This window comes from Bos javanicus, chromosome 10 (genome assembly GCF_032452875.1).
Source record: "Bos javanicus breed banteng chromosome 10, ARS-OSU_banteng_1.0, whole genome shotgun sequence".
NCBI lineage: Eukaryota > Metazoa > Chordata > Mammalia > Artiodactyla > Bovidae > Bos > Bos javanicus.
This window is the reverse complement of record NC_083877.1, coordinates 14,454,633-14,479,525: the sequence shown is the minus strand read 5'-3', so window position 1 is coordinate 14,479,525 and position 24,893 is coordinate 14,454,633. Positions and strand designations below refer to the sequence as shown.

Below are 24,893 nucleotides of genomic sequence, written 5' to 3'. Positions count from 1 at the left end.
GAGTGAGCATGCACACACTCACTGGCTCTGTGAACTCACTTTTTCTAGCTGGTCTCCTTGAAGAGTAATTGTCATACTAATATGTTTGTAAGACTTTTAATTCTTGACATCTACTATAACAAATTTAGAACACATTCTTATAGTATCAAGGTATCAATGTAGGCTCATTAAAAAGTCTTATAGGGAATGAACTAACTGTATTATTAATATACTGAGAATGCCCCAAATGAACTATATATATATGTATATATATTTGGCTGCATCCCTTGGCTTGAGGGATCTGAGTTCCCTGACCAGGGATTGAACCCAGGTCATAGCAGTGAAAGCATGGAGTCCTAACCACTGGACCACCAGGGAACTCCAAATGTTGAGTTTTAATGAGCTGGACATTAAAAAATTGAATATGTGAAATGTAAAGACTGCTCTGATTTCAAATGGATAAACAATAACAGTGGTGACATCATTTCACTGACAGGGAACCAAGAAATCTGCATTTTTGCCATAATATTCAGATCAAAAAAGATTTACCAAAGTAGAAATGAATAAAAAATGAAGGAAGGAAAGGGCTAGAGTCCAAAGAAAACTAAACACATCTTGGCTAAACAGCTGTGCTAGAAAACGATTTCTTATCTTGCAATTAAGAACCGATTTCTTTCTAAAAGACGTAGGACATTGGGTTAATAGATTTCTTTAAAAGAAAATCTGTTTTGGCTATTGAAACATTAAAAGAACAGAACATCTGTTTCACAAGTGAAGACAGATTGTATAGAAGAATCAAATATCAAACCACTGATTAGACTAGCATTTAATCTGTTCTATTTAAATTTTCAATAAAAGTAAATGAAACTACATTCTTGAAATTATAGCTCAACTATAAATATTTAACACTGGGAACCCTTAAGATGTTTTAGAGCATAAAGGAGGTACTTATTAGTATATTTTAATTATTTTTAATTCTACTTGATACCTGTATCAACATCAGGTTTTAAAGTATTCTACTCTCAAAATCACTTTTAAAGTATTATAAAAGGGAAGACTCACCATCCATAAATTCAGTACATATTGAAATCCTGTTCTCCACGAAAAATGCACCATAAAAGCCTATGATATATGATGAATCACACTGTAACAAAAATAAGACAAAAGCAGTTAAAAGCCTGCAAGCCAATACTGTCATAGGCATACTTTATAAGGAAAAATAACCAAGAAAAAAATTACCTTATAAAGAATTTCCAATTCAGACATAATTTGCTTCTGAAGTTCCAGTGTAATATCTAGTAGTATGACCTAAACATACAAGGAAATCAACATTCACACATTTATTCACCTTTAAATTAAATCTAGCCACATTCACTATGAAATATAAAAACTAAAAAATATGGTGTTTCCTCTATTCATTCCACTTTTCTCCTCTCCACCACCATAACCTCTGGTAATACAAACTGTGTCCACATCTGTCTAACACTTTGCATTGGGGGAGGTGGTATAGAAGTGATTGATGGGATCAAGGAAAAAGCCAGGTCTCAAAGGTCAGTATTAATGGCTTCAAAAGTCAGTTACGTTATAACACCCTTAATTTACACACCCTATTTTGGCCACATTGGTTATTTTGAGACGAGGAAGACCGGAGTGACCCTGAAACCATTAAAAATTAATTGTCTTGTAATTCAGATACTGGGCAAAGCAGAAGAGAATGATAAGTAAAAATAACATTTAAAGTAGATTTTTAGTTATGAGAGAAATAAGGAGTTTTTAAAATATATCAGGTTTTTATACTCTTCCAATTGGGTAATCTTTCTTTGCCACAACTGTTATAAAACTGAGCTTGAAGGAACCTCAGAAATTATTTCACCTAATTCCTTTCTTTCTAAAAAGGAAGAAACCAAAGCTCTGAGGAGTCATGAGGCCCGGCAACATCAGGGCCTCTCCCTGATTCCAAGGACCACACAATTTCCAGTATGTTCCAAGGCTTTATGGTTTCCCTTAAAATATCAACCACTGAGTCAAATTCATAACAAAGAAATGTACAATAATTTATAAACATACATATAATACTAGTTTATTTTGAACACTTATTTTAAGAAAGAAGACCATCAACCTTTCAAATTTCACTTAGCATTTACTGTGAAGTCAATTCAAAGGGAATTGTTTTTTACTTAAAAAGAACAATGATAATAATAAAATAACTAGACAATAGTTTTAAAGATTTGTGACAGAGTTTCTGATTCCAGACATTTCTAAATAAAAACTTATTCAGGATTACCAAGGACAGTAATTATACACCATCCAACACTGATCTACATTCTGTATTACAATTGCAGAATATATATATAAACACACACACACACACATATATATATAATCATACTGGAGGAAAAAACATAAATTTTCAATTGTAAACTGATGACAGAGCAAGGAAAGAAAAGGATAATCTCCAAAAACACAAATTTTCTAGTACTGACATCCACTGGGGGAGGGTAGAATGAGTACAAGAAGGCACAGCAGTTTCTATCAAGAGTTTGCTTTAGGGTTATTTATAAAAGCTCTCACTAAACTAGATTGTAAGTGTAAGGCAAAACTGCCAAGAAAACATTTAAACATTTCTCTCAATCAATAGTCATTTGTTACAATATTCACTTACATTTTTGCTCCTGTATAAAAGTTAGCAACAAAATTAATTCATCTAGTGTTGTTTCAATTCTATACCATATAATATTAGAGCTAACATTGACCCTCTGTGTCAAGTGCAGGGACTCTTCCAGCCTGAAAAATTCTGCTAAAAGGAATAAAGCATCATTTAAAGCAATGGTGCTCAACCCTCGCCTCACATTATAATTACCTTTATATCAAGGTATTTATATACAATAAGGACACTTTTAAAAAAACCTGATGATGCACAGGCTTTACCCAAAATAAAGGAATCAGAATCTCTGGGGTTGGGCCCATATCTTTGCATTTTTAAAAACTTGCCAGCTGATTTTGTAGCCCACAGTAAGGTTGAGAATCCCTTATTTAAAGTTTCAAAAAAAATGCTGTTTATTCAGTGTATAGTATCACTACCAAAGACCTGCATCTCCAGGCCCCCAATCAAGAAACAACATGATTCCACATGGCTAACCAAAATCTTGGAATAACCTAAAACTACCAGCCAAGAACATATTCTTTTCACAGAGAATCTTAATTAGGCTTCCATAGTCTGGAATAAAGTTGAAATTCTAGCATGATATTCAAGGAATTTTTCCACAATCTACCTCCAATTTGTTATTCCAGTTCCTTCTCCCACCACTCCTTACCACAAATCCAATCTACATGTAGAACCAGATGACTGCTACCAGTCCACACGTCCCATGCTTTCCCCACTTTCCGTCTTTAGTCCAGGTGTTCCCTCCACGCGAGGTGTGCTTTCTCGCTCCATTCCATAGTCACTGGCCATAATACCTTTTCTATGCTTTAAACATAGCTTGAATGCCACCACCACCTCCATCAGGCCGGCACTAAAGCCTTCTATCAGACCCTCTATCTTTCTCCCATCACATGCTGCCTTTCGCATTAATGCCGTGGCTCCTAAAAACTGAAGCCCAGAGAGTACAGTGGTTGTAAGCCCACGAAGGGCAACAACTAAGCCTTGTGCATTTTTTCTCTGGTTCCCTCCCTCCATACCCAGCACCCAGCACACGGTCTTAAACAAGTGGTGCCCACTGAGTGATGTGGTACTTAATTATACCACACCTTACAACCATAATTCTCTAAATAAGAAGCTACTTCTAGACAGGAAGGAAATGAACTGTTTGATTTCTATAATTGAACTTAAAATCAAAGACATAAATACCAAAATAAAATCGTCACACTGGCCTAAACTGTAGCGAGTAATAGTGTACTCGTGGGACTGATTCATTGCACTCTAAAAGGTCTTGATCATTCTTGAAATTTGCTTTAATCCAGGATAGTGGAGATTCCATAATGGTAAAAAAGTGAATAAAGTAATTTCTGGGAACTTGAGAAGGAAAGTAAAATCTACCCTAAAATGGAAAACCTGGGAAAAAAGCATGACAAATACTAAATTTTTTTGGAAGAACAAGGAAAGTATGAACTCCCTGAGTCTTCATGATTATTTTCTCTTCTCTTTAGGAAGAGCTCAATTTTTCAAACTGGAGAGAATTTGAACATGAAGCACTTCCTGGAGAAAGGGTTAAGCAAGAAACTGAAATACCTGAGCGCATTTCCGCGGCTCTCCACTACACCTCCAGGACAAGTAAGGATGAGTTGTCAAGTTAAATATAAGCAGTCAAGTGACTGAATTATAATTTACTCTGTGCTCAATTTAAATTAGTGTGAGGCTATTAAAATATACAGTATAAATACGGCAATTCATCACAAGCTGTCATGGATGACTTCATTTATTTGCTGGAGTGGCACACGCTCCACTAAAGGGAAGGAGAGCAAAATCACAGGTCAAATTAAGCTGCTATTCTGTTTTAATTCGCTTATTTAATCTGTGGCGACATAATTGTCTTTTACAGTATGTACAACTCAGAAAGGAAATTTGGGAGGATTACAGTCAGTATACAAATGATTAATCAAATGGTCCATTTAAATGCTACTTTAAAAGCAGCAGAAACCCAAAGCAGTCAAAGAATGATAATCAGCATGTGCTACATACAAGGCTAAATTTCCTGTACAGTGGGTTTTTCCCAATTAGAAAATATGTAGTACAAGGGAATCTTTTAAGCTCTACTCTTTCAAAGATTTTACACAATACATTAACAGTATAAAAAGGTTCTATTTGCAAAATGGCTAATAGTATTTTTACTTGTTTTCTGCTCTACTTGTTTGCAATTGTCTTGCTTAACTATATTTCTCCCACCACTGTCACCCCCCAAAAGCTAGTTAGAAACACGTATTTAGATATCGTCATCAAATAGTTATCTTTAAAATAGCACTAGTGACATTTTCAAAGTACTCTCTTTGAGGCAATTTTTTTTTCTAAATTCAGTGATATAAATTAAAAGTTCAGGGTACTTCTATTATTCCCAAAGTTCAACTTGCTTTTTATAATATCTGAAGTGATATTTTCCACCTCTGAAGTCTGAAGTGGTAAACACTAATATGCTTAGACACTGCAATAACCTTTGGGCAAAAAAGTCTAAAAAGTAAGAACATTTACAAGAACAAAAATTAGAAATATTTTGAGTAGGAAGAGAAAAGTAACAGATTTTCAAGGACTCTCATCTAATTGATCCCACACGACATTTAAAGTATGGGTGAAAATGATCATTTGACTTGGGAAATTAAATTTCCCTCATCATTCTATGCAGGCATCAGAGCCCTGCAGGTGATTCTGTTCAGACAAGGACTGTGATTTGCTGCTCTTCGCAATCCCTCTATGACACCAGGCAGCCTGGTTTCACAGCTGAGGTCACTAAGAGGTTCAAGTGACATGCTTGAAGTCACACAAAAGTCAGGAGGGGTTCAGGAAAAGATCAAATGTGCTTCTAACTCTTAACCTTTCATTTCAGCCCTTAATATAAAAAATGCTAAGAAATACTCTGGGTGAGAGCAATGAACACAAAGAACACTATGCGATATTTTGCTTGTGAACCGAACTTGCTTTTAGGATATTACGTTAAAACATGAATGAATGAACGAAAGAACAAATGAAAGGCTAAAGTTTATTTACTCAGTTAGTTGTTCAACAAATTATGTGTTGAACCCCAAGTCATGACACATAGTGCTCTGTATTACACTCCATATGCAAGATTCTACATAAATCAATGACTAAGACAAGATAACAAGACCTGTTCACCACTTTCAAAGAGATTTCAATGTACTAGGGGAAATGTAACATGTATACTATCAGAACACCAGAAGTCACCCTGTGATGACACCCATAAGGGACACATTCAGAGAATCCTAGAGAGGTCTGAAGGAGAAGGTGGTAAGTGATAGATCTACCAGATGTGACAGGATCTATTCAAGTCAGCTCAAGGAGGAGCAAGCTTCGGAGCTGACCCGTGACGGGTGTTGAGGATTTGGACAGGTTGGAGACGGTGAAGGCATTCTAATTAGAAAGAAATACATGAATAAAAGTATTGAAGTAAGAAAGTACTTGGGTTCAGATAAGGCAATGAGTTCAACTTAAAAGCAGCACAGAATTCAGACACATAAGATAATGCTTTAGAAGTAGGCTGAGGATGTATTGTGCAAGATCTTGAGTTCCATCCCATAGAGCTTTTAGTTTACTTGGAAGTCATGCAGAGTCTTTGAAGACTTTTGAGAAGGGAAGAAATGTGACCAGAGCTATGCTTTAAGAAGCCAAATCCCAAAGTAGTGAACAGAAATACAGAACAGAGGTTGACAGCATGGACTTGATTGAGGCAAGACTTCCCTGGGTTCAAAGCTTGCTTCCATTACTTATTAGGTGTGGGACTAAGCTATTTAAGTATTCTGTGCCTCAGCTTCTGCATCTGTAAAATGAAGATCCATAACAGTAGTAAATGCAAAAGGTCACGGTGAGCTTTAAACATGGAAAATACACGTACAGTGCTTAGCAGAGTTTTTTGTTGTTTAGTTCCTAAGTCTTGTCTGACTCTGACTCCATGGACTGTAGCTGACCAGGCTCCTCTGTCCACAGGATTCTCCAGGCAAGAACACTAGAGTGCGCTGCCATTTCCTTGCCTGGGGGTGGGGGTTGGGGTCTTCCTGACCCAGGAATTGAGCCTGGGTCTCCTGCATTGGCAAGTGGATTCTTTATCAGTGAGTCACCAGAGTAGACACCTGCTTGTGTGTGAGTGTGTGCTCAGATGCTCATTTGTGTCCAACTCTTTTGCAACTCCATGGACTGTAGCCTGCTAGGTTCCTCTGTCCATGGAATTCTCCAGGCAAGAATATTGGAACAGGTTTCCATTTCATACTGCAGGGGATCTTACCTACCCAATGCATCTCCTGCAGATTATTTACCACCATACCACCTGGGAAGCCCAGATACCTGCTTAATATAGTACTATTGGATAGTACTATCTACTGGACTTCTGTAGCTTCTATTTTAGAGAACAATTTAAAAGCTGGTCAAGAGACATGTCTGCCAAGAGGCAAAAATAAGTGTATGGATTAGCACAGTGATAAGAATGGAAAAGATACTAAAAAAAATAAATAAATAACAACAAAACAGAAAAAATCAGCAGGCTTCCAGAAATTAGACATCAGCTAAAATAGGACAGTGATCTCTGAGAGATGGAAAACCAATGAGATGAGTCCTATGACCAGCTTAGTGACTAGACAAGAGTTTTTAGTACCCATGCAGGGAGGGGAAGCTAGGGGAGCTCAACCACCTCCCTAAGCTGAGAGAACTGGGAGTTGAGGAGGCCAAGGCAGCTAGAATTCACTGGCAGAAGAGCAAAAGGAGACAGCTGCAGAAAACTGCAGAGGGCACCTGGAGTCTTTAGGTGAGTAATGATTTGCACATGGATGTCAGGAAACTACATGAGGCCAGGGAAAGAACCCCAAGAAAGACCAGAAGAAACGATCTCCAGACCTTACACTAGGCAGAGTTTGTGTTCGCACCAGGAAGGATGAAAACCCTATATTTGCCAAGGCATCAGGACAGAGTATTCAGAAGACTACTGCTTCAGTTGACCCGGGAAAGTTAGCTCTAGACTAAACACTGGAAAATTCTGAAAGAGATGGGAATACCAGACCACCTGACCTGCCTCTTGAGAAACCTGTATGCAGGTCAGGAAGCAACAGTTAGAAATGGACATGGAACAACAGACTGGTTCCAAATAGGATTAAGGCTGTATGTTGTCACCTTGCTTATTTAACTTATATCTAGAGTACATCATGAGAAAACACTGGGCTGGAAGAAGCACAAGCTGGAATCAAGATTGCCGGGAGAAATATCAACAACCTCAGATATGCAGATGACACCACCCTTAAGGCAGAAACTGAAGAGGAACTCAAAAGCCTCTTGATGAAAGTGAAAGAGGAGAGTGAAAAAGTTGGCTTAAAACTCAACATTCAGAAAACGAAGATCATGGCACGTGGTTGCATCAGTTCACTTCAGTTCAGTTGCTCAGTCGTGTCCAACTCTTTGTGACTCCATGGACTGCAGCACGCCAGGCCTCCCTGTCCATCACCAACTCCCAGGGTCCACCCAAACCCATGTCCATTGAGTTGGTTATGCCCTTCAACCATCTCATCCTCTGTCGTCCCCTTCTCCTCCTGCCTTCAATCTTTCCCAGCATCAGGGTCTTTTCAAATGAGTCAGCTCTTCACATGAGGTGGCCAAAGTACTGGAGTTTCAGCTTCAACATCAGTCCTTCCAATGAACACCCAGGACTGATCTCCTTTAGGATGGACTGGTTGGATCTCCTTGCAATCCAAGGGACTCTCAAGAGTCTTCTTCAACACCACAGTGCAAAAGCATCAATTCTTTGGTGCTCAGCTTTCTTTATAGTCCAACTCTCACATCCATACATGACCACTGGAAAAACCATAGCCTTGAGTAGATGGACCTTTGTTGGCAAAGTAATGTCTCTGCTTTTTAATATGCTGCCTAGGTCGGTCATAACATTCCTTCCAAGGAATAAGCGTCTTTTAATTTCATGGCTGCAATCACCATCTGCAGTGATTTTGGATCCCAGAAAAATAAAGTCAGCCACTGTTTCCACTGTTTTCCCATCTATTCTTGGCAAGAAGTGATGGGACCAGATACCATGATCTTAGTTTTCTGAATGTTGAGCTTTAAGCCAACTTTTTCACTCTCCTCTTTCACTTTCATCAAGAGGCTCTTTAGTTCTTCACTTTCTGCAACATCACTTCATGGCAAATAGATGAAGAAACATGGAAACAGTGAGAGACTTTATTCTGGGGGCTCCAAAATCACTGCAGATGGTGACTGCAGCCATGAAATTATAAGACGCTTACTCCTTGGAAGGAACGTTATGACCAACCTAGGCAGCATATTAAAAAGCAGAGACATTACTTTCCCAACAAAGGTCCATCTAGTCAAGGCTATGGTTTTTCCAGTAGTCATGTATGGATGTGAGAGCTGGACTATAAAGAAAGCTGAGTGCCAAAGAATTGATGCTTTTGAACTGTGGTGCTGGAGAAGACTCTTGAGAGTCCCTTGGACTGCAAGGAGATCCAACCAGTCCATCCTAAAGGAGATCAGCCCTGGGCGTTCTTTGGAAGGAATGATGCTAAAGCTGAAGCTCCAGTACTTTGGCCACCTGATGCGAAGAGTTGACTCATTGGAAAAGACCTTGATGCTGGGAGGGACTGGGGGCAGGAGGAGAAGGGGACGACAGAGGATGAGATGGATGGATGGCATCACTGACTCAATGGACATGAGTTTGAGTGAACTCCAGGAGTTGGTGATTGACAGGAAGGCCTGGCGTGCTGCGGTCCATGGGGTTTGCAAAGAGTTGTTGTTGAACAACAACTTCAAGTGACCTAATATATATGCAATTAAGGAAAGTTATGACCAACCTAGATAGCATATTCAAAAGCAGAGACAGTACTTTGCCAACAAAGGTCCGTCTGGTCAAAGCTATGGGTTTTCCAGTGGTCATGTATGGATGTGAGAGTTGGACTGTGAAGAAAGCTGAGTGCTGAAGAATTGATGCTTTTGAACTGTGGTGTTGGAGAAGACTCTTGAGAGTCCTTTGGACTGCAAGGAGATCCAACCAGTCCATTCTGAAGGAGGTCAGCCCTGGGATTTCTTTGGAAGGAATGATGCTAAAGATGAGACTCCAGTACTTTGGCCACCTCATGTGAAGTTGACTCATTGGAAAAGACTCTGATGCTGGGAGGGATTGGGGGCAGGAGGAGAAGGGGACGACAGAGGATGAGATGGCTGGATGGCATCACTGACTCGATGGACGTGAGTCTGAGTGAACTCCGGGAGCTGGTGATAGACAGGGAGGTCTGGAGTGCTGCAATTCATGGGGTCGCAAAGAGTCGGACACGACTGAGTGACTGAACTGAACTGAAGTTCCCAAAGGTGAGGGAATATGTGAAGAAAATAATGGCTAAAATTTTTCCAAGTTTAATGGAAGTTAAAAATCCACACATCCAAATCTCTCAACAAATCGTTAAGTACATGAATCATGAAGAAAATGACACAAAAACTCACCACAATCAAATTGCAATAAGAGGGACTTCCCTGGCGGCACTAGTGGTAAAGAACTCGCCTGCCAATGCAGGAGATGTATGAGATGTTGGTTAGATCCCTGAGTAGGGATGACCCCCTGGAGGAGGACGTGGTGACCGACTACAGTATTCTTCCCTGCAGAATCCCATGGACAGAGGAGCTTGGAGAGCTACAGTCCATGGGGTTGCAAAGAGCTGAACACGTCTGAAGTGACTGAGCATGCACAGTGATTAAAAAAAATCTTAAAAGCAGTCAGAGAAGACGTCAATTCTAATGTACAGAGGAATAAAGATTTCTAAATGACAGTACAGTAAGGTTTTCACTGGAAACAATGTCAGCCAGAAAACAGTAAAGCAAAATCTCTAAAATACTGAAAGTAAAGCACAATTAAACTAGAATTCTCTATCTGGTGAAAATGTTTTCCAAAAATTAAAGTCAATGTACACTTCTCAGACATGCAGCAGCTGAAAGCATTCATTGCCAGGAGACTCGTGCACTGTAAGGAAGGTAAAGGAAGGGAGTCGTTCAGACAGAAGCGAGACGATAGCAGATGGAAATCTGGGTTTTGTACAAGGGAATACGGAGCACTGGAAATGGTAAAAATGTAAGCAAATATAAAATAAACCTATTCTTACATGTAAAATGCCTTTAAAAATGACTGTCTAAAGCAAAATCAGTAACAATGTATTTTGGGGGTTTTAACATGAGTAAAATGTACAATAACAACAACAAAGGTCAGGATGAGGGAAGTACATGAAAGTACAGCATGTAGAGCGCTCGTACTACAGGTCAAGTGGGACGATATTACCTGAGGGTGGACCTCAGTAAGTTAACCATGTATACTATAAACTTTAAAGCAACTGTTTTTTCTAAAAAGGACATAGACAAATAATAGAAAACAAACAGCAAATTGATATTCTCAAATCCAACCGTATTGATAATCACATGAAATGTAAATGATATAAATGCCTCAATTAAAAAGCAAAGATAATCAGACTGGCCAAAATATAAAGATAAAACAGGTTAAAAATAAAAGACTATATCACGCGAACACCAGTCAAAATAAAGCTGATGTAACTACATTAATATCAGACAATATAGGTTTTAGAGTAAACAATACTACCACGGAAAAAGAAGATCACTTTGTAATGATAAAGGGGCCATAAAATCCTAAGTAACCTAACAGATCTACAAAAAAATATGAAGTAAAAAAAATGATAGAACTGCAAGGAAAAAATAGACAAGTATACAATTGTTGCTATAGATTTCAACACCCTGTTTTCTTTTTTTTTTATTTTATTTTATTTTTTTTTCATTTTTGTAATTTAATTTTCATTTTACGATACCATTAGAAGGAGCTTTTCATTTGTTTAATAAGCCCAAACCTTCACTAATGTGTTCCTGAATGTTATGTTCTTTTCCAGTATGGTTTTATGGTTTTTATTTTCTTTCTCTGAAAATGAAGTAGGTACCTTCCTTCTAATATGAAATATTAATAACGTATCTTATGTGGTTGTTTAGAGCTGTGTTTTCTTTTTTTTTTTCGTTTTTACCGACTACACATGCTCCCCTGCAGAACCCATGGCCAATATCACTGATGAACATAGATGCAAAAATCCTAAACAAAATTCTAGCAATCAGAATCCAAAACACATTAAAAAGATCATACACCATGACCAAGTGGGCTTTATCCCAGGGATGCAAGGATTCTTCAATATCTGCAAATCAATCAATGTAATACACCACATTAACAAATTGAAAAATAAAAACCATATGATTATCTCAATAGATGCAGAGAAAGCCTTTGACAAAATTCAACACCCATTTATAATAAAAACTCTCCAGAAAGCAGGAATAGAAGGAACATACCTCAACATAATAAAAGCTATATATGACAAACCCACAGCAAACATTATCCTCAATGGTGAAAAATTGAAAGCATTTCCTCTAAAGTCAGGAACAAGACAAGGGTGCCCACTTTCACCATTACTATTCAACATAGTTTTGGAAGTTTTGGCACAGCAATCAGAGCAGAAAAAGAAATAAAAGGAATCCAAATTGGAAAAGAAGAAGTAAAACTCTCACTATTTGCAGATGACATGATCCTCTACATAGAAAACCCTAAAGACTCCACCAGAAAATTACTAGAACTAATCAATGATTATAGTAAAGTTGCAGGATATAAAATCAACACACAGAAATCCCTTGCATTCCTATACACTAATAATGAGAAAACAGAAAGAGAAATTAAGGAAACAATTCCATTCACCATTGCAACGAAAGAATAAAATACTTAGGAATATATCTACCTAAAGAAACTAAAGACCTATATATAGAACTATAAAACACTGGTGAAAGAAATCAAAGAGGACACTAATAGATGGAGAAATATACCATGTTCATGGATTGGAAGAATCAATATAGTGAAAATGAGTATACTACCCAAAGCAATTTATAGATTCAATGCAATCCCTATCAAGCTACCAACAGTATTCTTCACAGAGCTAGAACAAATAATTTCACAATTTGTATGGAAATACAAAAAACCTCGAATAGCCAAAGCGATCTTGAGAAAGAAGAATGGAACTGGAGGAATCAACCTACCTGACTTCAGGCTCTACTACAAAGCCACAGTTATCAAGACAGTATGGTACTGGCACAAAGACAGAAATATAGATCAATGGAACAAAATAGAAAGCCCAGAGATAAATCCACGCACATATGGACACCTTATCTTTGACAAAGGAGGCAAGAATATACATGGATTAAAGACAATCTCTTTAACAAGTGGTGCTGGGAAATCTGGTCAACCACTTGTAAAAGAATGAAACTAGAACACTTTCTAACACCATATACAAAAATAAACTCAAAATGGATTAAAGATCTCAACATAAGACCAGAAACTATAAAACTCCTAGAGGAGAACATAGGCAAAACACTCTCTGACATACATCACAGCAGGATCCTCTATGACCCACCTCCCAGAATATTGAAATAAAAGCAAAAATAAACAAATGGGACCTAATTAAACTTAAAAGCTTCTGCACATCAAAGGAAACTATTAGCAAGGTGAAAAGACAGCCTTCAGAATGGGAGAAAATAATAGCAAATGAAGCAACCGACAAACAACTAATCTCAAAAATATACAAGCAACTCCTGTTTTCTTATTGATAGGACAAATAGATAAAAAGTCAGTAAAGATACAGAAATTTGGAAAAACACTATCAGCCAACTTAATCTAATTGATATTTATCCCACATCCTACACAGCAGACTACACATTCTTTTCATGTACACAGGGAACCCTTACGAAGACAGTTCACACTCTGGGCCAAAAAATAAATATCAATAAACTTAAAATAATTTCAATTATATGAAGTATGTTACTTGACCATATAGATTTAAATTAGAAATTAATAACAGAAAGATATATGGAATATCCCCAAATATCTGGAAACTAAATAACACTCCTAAAATTTAATGAAAAAACTCAGCCTGTTTTAAAGCAAATAATGACACTTTTTTTTTCCTCTTAGATTATGACTAGTCCTTTAGGACTGCCTGGAGATCAAACCAGTCAGTCCCAAAAGAAATCAACCCTGAATAGTCTTTGGAAGGACTGATGCTGAAGCTGAAGCTCCAATACTTTGGCCACCTGATGTGAAGAGTCAACTCCCTGGAAAAGACTCTGATGTTAGGAAAGATTGAAGGCAGGAGGAGAAGTGGGTGACAGCGGATGAGATGGTTGAATGGCATCACTGATTCAGTGGACATGAGTTTGAGCAAACTCTGGGAGATGGTGAAGGACAGGGAAGCCTGGCATGCTGCTGTCCATGGGGTCGCAAAGAGTCAGATATGACTGAGCGACTGAACAACAATGACTAATATATAGACAAAATGGTTTTTGCCTTCACTGCCAAGAAGCTCGGGGCTAACCAAAAGTTTAAACACAATAATTATATCTACTCAAATCATTCATTCATTCAATGTGAGCTTCTAACATTTAATTCTATAAAATCAAGGGATACAAAGCGAATATGATACAGTCCCTGTCCTGTAGGTCAGTTTTACGCTTAGGTCTAGCAAACAGCATATTTGTAAAGCCCTACTGTTTTCCTTTATTGAAGGTCTCTATTTTAACAGCCTTTTAAAAATGTGTCTTTTCTTTTAAATTGCTTTTAATCCTTTCCAGAGATAACTGTTGGCCCCTTGCCACACCCAGCTAAATAATCATGCAGAAGAAGTTTAATATCAACCTAGGTTAAACATAAATGAAAATGTATGAAATTATGAAAAATTATAATACAGTAGCAAGGCCAAATAGTGGGGCTTTAGGGGGTGATTTATAGCAGTGCTCCCCTCTCCTGGAATAAACAAACTAAAGTTGATTACCTTTAAAACATCACTGGCAACAGTCTAAAAGTTTTGACATCAAAGGAATAAACAAATAACTAGATACAAAGGAAAACAGTGCTGAGTTGGTGGAGGCATTCTTTGAAGATGGAGCTCAGAAGACATGGAAAGGACAACTAATGCTAAGCTGGTGCCACAGAGCTGCACTCAAGTGAACTCATGAGGACTGAGGTGGAGCCTGATCTCTATAGCACTTACCCTGGGAACTGGCTGGACTCAAGGTTCCTCCTTTTTAAAATGTGGGGCCACGGTAGATGATCTCTAAGGTCTCTTTCAGTTCTACAATTCTGTGAACCTAGTTTGGCTGGAATATCAAAGTAAACATCCCGAGAAGGAGCTCTGTTGGAGCGCTCCACCAAAAGCTATTTGAATTATTAAAACTAGACTTGATAATACACACAGCACATCCTCGGTGCTGTATTAAGTGTGGTATGGAAGAACAACTCTGGACTGCACAGCAGTCAGGAGGCTTGAGTCTGTTTTGGTCTGAGTTTACTAAAAGATACAACACACACAGTTTAATCACTCTTATTCTTAGTTTCCTAGGTTAGATAAAAGATGCAGAAATACATGCTCACTATGGACAGCTAAGAAGGCATCTTGGAGGAGATGGACCTTGAAAGGACAGATAAAAATCAAAGGCATGGGCAGTGCTAATAACATGTATACGGGCTGCATGGTGTAGGAGAAGACATGTGCTTTGGAGTTGATGCATTTTGTTTTAAACCTTGGTCCTGGCTCTTCAATCTGGGTGACCTTGGACAGTTCAGCTTTCTGAGTCTCTGTGTCCTCAAATCTAAAATAATAGGCTTACTTTATACATTTGAAAATTAAAGGTAAGAGCTACATAGAATTAAGCATTATACCAGGCATATAGTAGTCATTCAAAAAATAAAAGCTCTCATTATTAAAGAGACTGAGGATAATGGGCATTGCAGAGAGCAATGGGCAGGTAAAGCAGAAGGTGCAGCTGGAAGGTGTGTAGGGGTCTGTCTGTAGATGGCCTAACTCATCTTCAGGGGAGTGAGGGATGAAGTTTGTTAGCTAAAAGCCCAGTTTGGAAGTGGAGTTCTATGGACTTGAATTTGAGGTGATACAGGGTTCAGAGGTGCAATTCGAGAGACTCCATAGGGAAATCTGAGATAAAATGATGAGAAAATCAAGCACCAACAGCCAAGGTCAGAAATTAAACGCAAAGCAGCACGGGCAGGATTGGGATCTTGGAGAACAGCAGGGATGGAGTGTGGATTGTGGACACAAGGGGAACAAACAAGGAGCATCTAAGGTAACGGCCCAGAACATGCCTGAGTTACGTGCAGCTTGACTGTATTCGATGGTGCGGTGTTAGGGTCTCTCAGAATGCCGTAAGAAGGGAGACAGGCATCATAGGCTTTCCGTTCTACACTACTAGGGCTGAGGGAAGAGGGATGCCAAGACAGTGATGCATCAGGTCTGGGGTTCAACTTCTCACCTCCAGTGGCCACGTGAAAGGTACAGTGGAGATGTTATAAAAGTCTAAGTACGAGGTATGTGAGCCTGATACAAGGCAAAGGCAATGAGGATGAGAACAGAAAGAAAGTGGCACACGGACCCATTTCAGGGGAAATTTCTGACAGGACATGGTGACTTACAGGATGTGGCAGATGAAAGAAAGAAAGAAGTGAACATCTACCAAGTTTCTGAACTGTAAGATGAGGAAGGCAGTGGTGCACTGAGAGGGGAACATGGAAAGAAGCGTAGGAGACGATGAGTCAAATCACAGTGCGGGGATCCTGAAGGTCACAACAGGGCCACCACCCAAACCTTAAACCGCTTCATTTCCTCTTTGACAATACCTATGATTCAAGCTAACAGGGGTCGCGGTGGGAGAGAAAGCAGTAAGCATCAAAAGATTCATAAATTTCATAAAACTTATCTAGCACTCACCTTTACAGCTAGTATTTTCCCACTTGGGACATGATATGCTCTGTGGAAAGAAAAAAAAAAATCACTTGGGATTACTAAACAAAATGGCTAAGGACATAATATAAATCTGAATACATCCTCAGTAAGAGAAATATGATCATTTCAGAGAACACTAATAACTGGTAATTTACATTTCTATTGAGGTTCATGGTTTACACAGTGATTCATTATGTACTACCTTAAAATAACTCTGAGTTAATTCTGATATTATTATCCACTTTTTAGAGCCCAGAACTCTGAAGCATAGAGAAGGCTAAGCAGTTTATCAATGGTACAAGTTAATAAGAGGCAGAACTAGACATCAAACCCAAGTCTTCTGGCTCCAGATCCCTTACAGCATACTGTCACGGTATGTGGTGGTGTGTTCTCTGCTAAGCACGGTACAGAGCCACATAAAATGGGAGGTTTCCCTTTCGTTTTTCTCAATTATATATACAGATAAACTGCATCCCTACATTTCATTAAAATAATCTCAAAACACATTGGCTTAAGATATAAATTTATGTAAGAAGTCATAGAGTCACAAGGATCAAGTATGACAGTTATCTTTTTCTTAAAGCTAGCATCTCTCAGTATTTTTCAGAAAGCTACAGAACAAGGCTTCCCTGGTGGCTCAGTGGTAAAGAATCTGCCTGCCAGTGCAGGAGACATGGGTTCGATCCCTGATCTAAGAAGATCTCACATGCCATGAAGCAACTAAACCCATGTGCCACAACTATTGAGCCTGTGCTCTAGAGCCTGGGAGTCGCAACCACAGACACAGGTGCTGCAGCTGTTGAAGCCTGAGCACTCTAGAGCCCATGCTCTGCAACAAGAGAAGCCCACACCCTGAAACCAGAGAGTAGCTCCTGCTTGCCACAACTGGAGAAAAGCCGACTCAGCAAAAAGACCCAGCGCAACCAAAAATAAAATAAATAAAATTACACTCTAAAAAACCTTCAGAGCCCAGTTCAAGTGATCAGATACAGTGAAATAATTACAATTTAAATCAAGCAATATGAATACATTCATTTGTGAAAAATACTAAGGGAATTATGTTTGCAGAAATAAAATACCATTACATCTCATTAAGACTTTTCGTGTGAAATGAAATGTGTGCCCATGGACTGCACTGACGGCACGTTCTGACCACCATCCAGAAACAGTACGCTTTAAATAAAGATGTCAAAACCAACCGCGTAACATAAACAAGCACTTTTTATGGCACGTTCATGTAAGTATAAAGAAACAAATTAGTTTGGAAGAACTAAAATCTTGCTCCACAAAAGATTTTACATATTAGCCAAGATCAAATTGGTCTTCTCTTAATCCAAGTAATGTTAAGGTGTAACTGGGGTAGGACAGATGTGGGTGAAAGAAATTTAGCTTCTCAGGAATTTCCCATTTTTACATGCTAAGCCGCAAACTACATTTTCCAGGCTCCCAAATTTTACTGGGTAATGACCTAGCAGTAAACATTTCTCATTTCTTTTATTGTTTTAATCGAGATTTAATTGACATGCAGTATTATATTACTTTCAGGTGTACAACATTATGATTCAATATTTGTGTATACTTTGAAATGATCACCACAGCAAATCTAGTTTACATCTATTACCACACAGAATTATTACAAAAATTGCTTATTTCATACAATAAAAACAAAACATATATTCCATCATTATTAAAAATGAAAACACCATTTTCTGTTATTTTGGTGGAAGTAATCATGTGGTTGCTCTGAAATTTTTTAACAGCTTTATTAAGGTGTGACTATTTATGATAAAACTCACTTGTTTTAAACGTACAATTCAAGATTTTTAGTATGTTTACAGAGTTGTGAGGTCATTGACAAGTGTTTTTAAAGTGACTGACTTATAGAAATGGTTTAAGTATTTGTAATTTTTCACATATAAAATGTTACAAATTCAGGTACGACTAAGAAGAAACATATATCAATATGTATATATATCCATATTTAGGACTGTTCATTCAACAATTCATTCTGCTTCTCCTACTTGAGTAGACAAAGGTCAAGACAATTATGGAAGGTAAACTTAGCCTTTGCTGCTAAGTCACTTCAGTCGTGTCCGACTCTGTGCGACCCCACAGACAGAAGCCCGCCAGGCTCCCCTGTCCCTGGGATTCTCCAGGCAAGAACACTGGAGTGGGTTGCCATTTCCTCCTCCAATGCATGAAAGTGAAAAGTGAAAGTGAAGTCGCTCAGTCGTGTCTGACCCTCAGCGACCCCATGGACTGCAGCCTTCCAGGCTCCTCCACCCATGGGATTTTCCAGGCAAGAGTACTGGAGTAGGGTGGCAATTTTATCAATTAATTGTACAGAAATTCAGATACATATCATTAAAGGAAAGGCAAGCTTATAAAAATCATCAATTGTTCACTTTACCAGAGAATACTTTAATCTATACAGTGTCTAAAGACTTTTTCTAAACACCAACCTCCCTATTATACATAAATACTATTCAATTATAAAATAACTTAAATAACTTAAAAAAATTTTATACTTTGTATAAAGTGATACACATTTTCAAAAGTGGAACCCCTGTATTATACTGGTTTTACAACAAATTACCACTTACTTTACTATCTGTGTTAACATCAGACTTTTACAATGTATGAAACTACATGTCATGATTTAATTCATGATATGTCTGAACTCATGCCATAAATTAATATATAAAAGCTTACACTGTGTTTTTTCTCAATGTATGACAGAGAAGTTGTTGGCCTAAGCCAATATGAAGTGTGATTTGAAGGCATTTAGCAACTTTATTCCAGGCAATATAATATGTAACACTTAACAATCATATACCATTTTTCTTCTCAAAGTATCATACTGTCTTCCAATGTCAACATTTAAAACATTCTATATTACAAACACTGAAATGTAAAGATATATAATTGAATGCATACACAAGGACTCAAAACAGTGTTGTTACACTGGACAGTGAGCAACACCTGGATATATGAGACTGATAGGAGTGATAGGGAAATGATTAGCAAATAATCTAGTACATACTAAATACCATACTGGACAGTTTGGCAACTCAATTAGCTTATCAAGAAAGCTGATCTATTCCAAAAGAAGGGTCTCCTATTTCCAAGTGAATTAAAAGGGGAAACTTGATGATTTAATTATGATGCACGTTTATTCATCTGTGGAAGTTTGGGTTCGATTTCGAGCACTAAAAATGCTGTGTGGTTTGGTTTACAGTGCAATGACAGTACCAAATTAACATTTAATTTTCAAGAAGTGGAAGACAAAGGCAACGCCAGGTAGGAGTCAAGTGCATCCCTTAACTTTGCAAATGGCATTCTACCCAGAGACAGGGAATTTGTTTACTTTCAGTGGATACTGCATCTCAACTGCCTTGACCTTCCTCAACACATTAACTGTAAAGTGATTAATGAAGTTTGAATGGAGGCTCTGGTTACACCAAAAGACAACTATACACCTCTGCATTGTTTTAATTAACAGCTAACACTTCAAATTAGTTTGCTGTTGCCACAGTAATTACCTGTTCCAATGAGTGCATGAAGGAAGCACTTTTATAAGTTACTTTTAGTGCTGAGTCCTTGAGCATTCCACTTTGTGACCAGCACAGAACTTCTGGGAATAGTCCCAGCCCTTAAAATTGAGCACACAATCTATACACACTTTAGGCTAAGTAAAAGCTAAGTAGCCTGGTATAAATTTTTTGAGTATTAAAATAACAAGACAAGCAAAGAGAACATCTATACTTTTCATACTTTCTTTACTTTCTCTTTCCATTTGGAACAATAGGTTCCATATAAATAAACAAAAAAGTTGGTACCAACCTTTAATTTTGGTAGTACAAATTCAGACAATGTATTGAGCAAGTCAATAATATTGAGTACTGTCTTATCTAATCCCTCCCTTTTAAGGGAGAAATATCTAAAAGCAAGGTTAAAAAACTTGTTCAAGCATACACAGTCAATGGCAAAGACAAGACTGGAACTGAGGCAGAACACATGTATTCTAGGAACTAAAAAAATATGTGGTAATGTTTAAGTTCTCTTAACTGCATTCTAGAGCAGGGAAACTCATAATTCAAAACTTACAAAGGTGCCGCCCTATTTCAATCAGGCTAAGACCATCACACTAAATCTTTCCCAGCAAGGAAGCATTCTGCAACCACTGCCAACCTGCCAGGGGAGGGAGAGGAGGGAAGGCTGTATGCTCTGAGACGCTGCCTGGGTTCTGATGCTAGCTCTGACACTTAATGTGAACATGGACTGTTATCAAACCTCACCTTGTCTCTCGTGCCTTATGTCTGAAAAGGGGAAATTGGTCCCAATGTTATAGACTTGTGAGGTTTAGTGAGATAAGTAAAGCACAGAGGACAAGGCCTGGCACAGAGTAAGTGGGTGTTACACGTTAGGAAGCTAGAAAGTTTCCAGGGTAGATGGGTGTTTTAAGAGTAAAACCACTCAAACAGACTGGAAAAGCTCAGTTTTCTGCTTCTGCAAATCTCTCTTATGCACAATACTCACTCTGTTCCACAAAACATCTTTCTGCCTCAGGCCCTAGTTTCTACCTACATCTCAGCCTGGACCACTCTTCCTTCAATATCCACTTGACTTGTTCCATCACTTCCTTCAGGTCCAATGTTACTTCTCTGACTATCCTACGTAGAACAGCTCATTCTCTCTTTCTTTATTCTTCATATAATTCATCAACACTCTACACAATTTATTATTTATTTCCAACCACTAGAAAGCAAGCTCTGTAAAAACAGGGACATTTTGTTGTTGTTGCTCTATATGGTATCTCCAGTGCCTAACCCTGTACTGGGCAAATTTTATAAATATTTGTTGAAAGAATGAATAAATTGCTCTTTTAAAAAATTATTGGTTTAGATTCTAAACCTATTAATATCCAATTTTTCTTTTCTAACACACATATAAAAAACTATCCTTTAAGTATGACTTGGGCTCATGAGTTTTCACATATGCTATTTTTCCCTGCTCAGCTGCAAATATTTTCGTCCCATTATAATGTGCTACACAACCCATAAATTATTCAGATATGTTCATTTTAATTCTCAAATGAATAAGAGGTTTAAGATTATTATTATTAATTTCTAAACTAATTGTATTATAGTCAGAAAAAGTGATCTGTAAGTTACAAACTTAAGTGAGACTTGCTTTGTCCCCTAGTATATAATCAATTCTTAAGTTTTCTATACCTCTATATCCTCTCAATATGATTGATAAAGAGTGTTATATGATCATGTGATCAGCTTGTTAATGATGATGTTAAAGTCTTCTATATCTTTAATTTTTATTTGTTTCATCTATTGATTACTGAAAGACAATTCTCCTACTATGATTGTGGATTTATTAACTTTTCCTTGTCAAGCTTTTTTTTTTTTTTTGCTCTATGTATTTTAAGGTTATGTAGGCAATGGCACCCCACTCCAGTACTCTTGCCTGGAAAATCCCATTGACGGAGGAGCCTGGTGGGCTGCAAGTCCATGAGGTCACTAAGAGTCGGACACGACTGAGGGACTTCACTTTCACTTTTCACTTTCATGCATTGCGGAAGGAAATGGCAACCCACTCCAGTGTTCTTTCCTGGAGAATCCCAGGGACGGGGGAGCCTGGTGGGCTGCCGTCTATGGGGTCGCATAGAGTCGGACATGACTGAAGTGACTTAGCAGTAGCAGCAGCATTAGCTATATACAAGCTTAAGACTATTATATATTCTTTTCTTCTATCATCATATAGTAGTCCTTTCTATCTTCATCCCTAAAATTAAAAAAAAAAACCCACAAAACTTTTTGGCTTAAAGTCTGCTTTGTCTTATGTTAATATAACCTCACTAGCTTTCTATTGATTAGTTTTTGCCTAATATCTTTTCCCCAACCCTTTCCTTTCAACCTTTTTCTGTCTTCATGTTTTACGAATATATTCTAAAATAGTTAAAAATAGTAGATAGCTGTATTTTTTTAAGTTCCACTTGACCAATCTACTAACTGGCAACATATATCTATAATTATTGATACATATAGATTTATTTCTACCACCTTATTCATTTACTTTTCACCTCTCTTTGTCTACTATCCTGGATTGTTATTGCTGTTTAGTTGCTAAGTTGTCCGACTTCTTAGCGACCCTACAGAGTGTAGCCTGCCAGGCTCCTCTGTCCCTGGAATTATCCTGGCAAGAACACTGGAGTGGGTTGCTATTTCCTCCTCCAGGGGATCTTCTCGACTTAATCACTGAACCCATATCTCTGAAGTCCCCTGCACTGTGCCGCCTGGAAAGGCCTAATACATGTACACATATCCCCTCTCTTTTGGATTTCCTTCCTATTTAGGTCACCACAAAGCATTTAAAAAACTATTTATTTATTTGGCTGTGCCAAGCCTTAGTTGAGGTATGCCGGATCTTTTGAGCTGCAGCATGTGAGATCTAGTTCCCTGACCAGAGACTGAACTTGGACACCCCAAAATTGACATTACAGAGTTTAGCCACTGGACTACCAGGTTAGTCCCCTGCCCTCACTCTTGAATGACAGTTTAATTGAGACGGTTATTTCCTTTTTATCTTGTGAGGATACCATTGTCTTTCAGCTTTCAGTATTATTGGTGCAAACCTGCTACCCACAATTTGCTGGCCGATAAATGCCACTGAAGGTTCTTGGACAGAAGAGTGCTATGATCAGACTTTAAAATTCTTACTCTGGCTGCAGATCACCACAGCACTACGTGAAAGAGCAAGGAGCACTTAGAATGGTGTTACCACAGGCTAGGCAAGAGGGGGTAGTAGGAATCTAGGTAGTATTACCAGATGTGGAAAAGGGACATAGATAGAAGACTTTGGCCAGATATAATCTATGACACATGGGATGAGGAGGCTAAACCTAAAATTTCAAGCAAAGATCATAGAATTATGGTGTTTATTAGCAGAAAGAGAAGACTCTTATCTAGTCATCCTTAAATATATAATCCTATACTTTTTAGCTTCATGAGAGCAGAGACCACATCAACTTCATTCAACAATGTATATATAGTATCTAGCAAAATACTTAGCACATCATAGATACTCAAATATTTGTGAGATAATAATTAAATGCTGTAGTCAGGAAAGGGGAGAAAGAAAAATGAAACGGGGAACTAACAATTTCTAACAGTCCACAGAATTATTCTAATTTCTATATGTTGTATATAACATAAGCCACATTTCACAGATAATAATAGAAACAGATGTGAGGATATTAAGGTAATAAGAATTTATGAATGGCAGGTGTAAGATTCAAATTCAGGTCTATTTCAATTTAATGCTTGTGTTCTTTCCAGTACAGACAGAGTATACACAGGGAATGATTTGAAATAAGTTTACTTCAGGATACTGTGAATGTTGAACGTGGAATTCAGAAGAAGAATGTACTAAAATTTCACATATTATATTCCCTATCCGATGGATTATGTTTCCCTATCTTGTGGTTGATGCCAGTTCATCCATTGGCATCAACTACTCTGATGTTTTATGATATGTCACATGTTGCTGCTAATACTATTTTTCTTCAAAAGTGTTATATAACTTCACTAGTAAATGCTTTGTTTAACTATACTGTAAACACTAATTACCAAACAATCTGTGAATTCTTAATATAGGGTCTGTATCTTATCCTATTTTATTGCAAGTTTCAAGTCAGGGTCAAGCTCCATTGTCTTCCCTGCTATATCCCCAAATTCTACCAGAGTATATGACACACTCTCCACTTAGATACCTAGTTTTCGTATTTAATAAATAATGCATACCTCCAACTGCCAAGAACAATGGTGGGCATTGTGGCTGGGGTAGAGAACAAATCAGACAAGGTTCTTGCTTTCCTGGAGCTTACTTTCTAGTGGGGCCAAGACTGACAATAATCAAATAAATACACAATATGTCACGTAGCAGAACTGCAATAAAAAAGACTAAAGGTAGGGATATAGACAGTGATCAAGATTAGGGGCATTTAAAAAAAATATTATAGGTAGGAGGAAATTAAGGAATGCACCTCTCATTCAGTTATATGTGAACAGTAAAGGAGCATACCATTTAGACAGAAAAAGAGGACTGTGGGCAGAGGAAATGTTGAGTTCAAGGCCTTAAGGTGGAAGTGTGTATTTGACATGTGTGTGGAACTGGAATAAGAAAGACTAGGTGTGGGAGACAAGTCAGAAAGGTAATGGGAAGACAGATTGTTTAGTACCATTTAGACCATGGTGAGGTCTTTGGCTATTATTCTGAATGCTATAAAAAGTCACAGTAAAAAAAACATGTGGAGAGTTTATATTCAGAAAGATCATTTTGGCTATTGGGTAAAGAGAATTCTTTGTAGGAAATTAAGG

General features: G+C 37.9%; 1 protein-coding gene across 2 annotated transcripts in view; it reads right to left on the bottom strand.

Annotated features, from left to right (window-relative positions):
- MAP2K5 (mitogen-activated protein kinase kinase 5) overlaps nt 1-24,893 on the bottom strand; it is a 271,699-nt gene that overhangs the window by 168,435 nt on the left and 78,371 nt on the right. For both annotated transcript variants that reach the window (XM_061430173.1, XM_061430172.1), the window contains exons 9-11: nt 16,489-16,528; nt 1,219-1,287; nt 1,042-1,123 (exon numbers count right to left, since the gene is read on the bottom strand). In XM_061430173.1, coding sequence (XP_061286157.1) covers nt 1,042-1,123; nt 1,219-1,287; nt 16,489-16,528 — 191 coding nt within the window. The remainder of the gene's footprint in view (nt 1-1,041; nt 1,124-1,218; nt 1,288-16,488; nt 16,529-24,893) is intronic.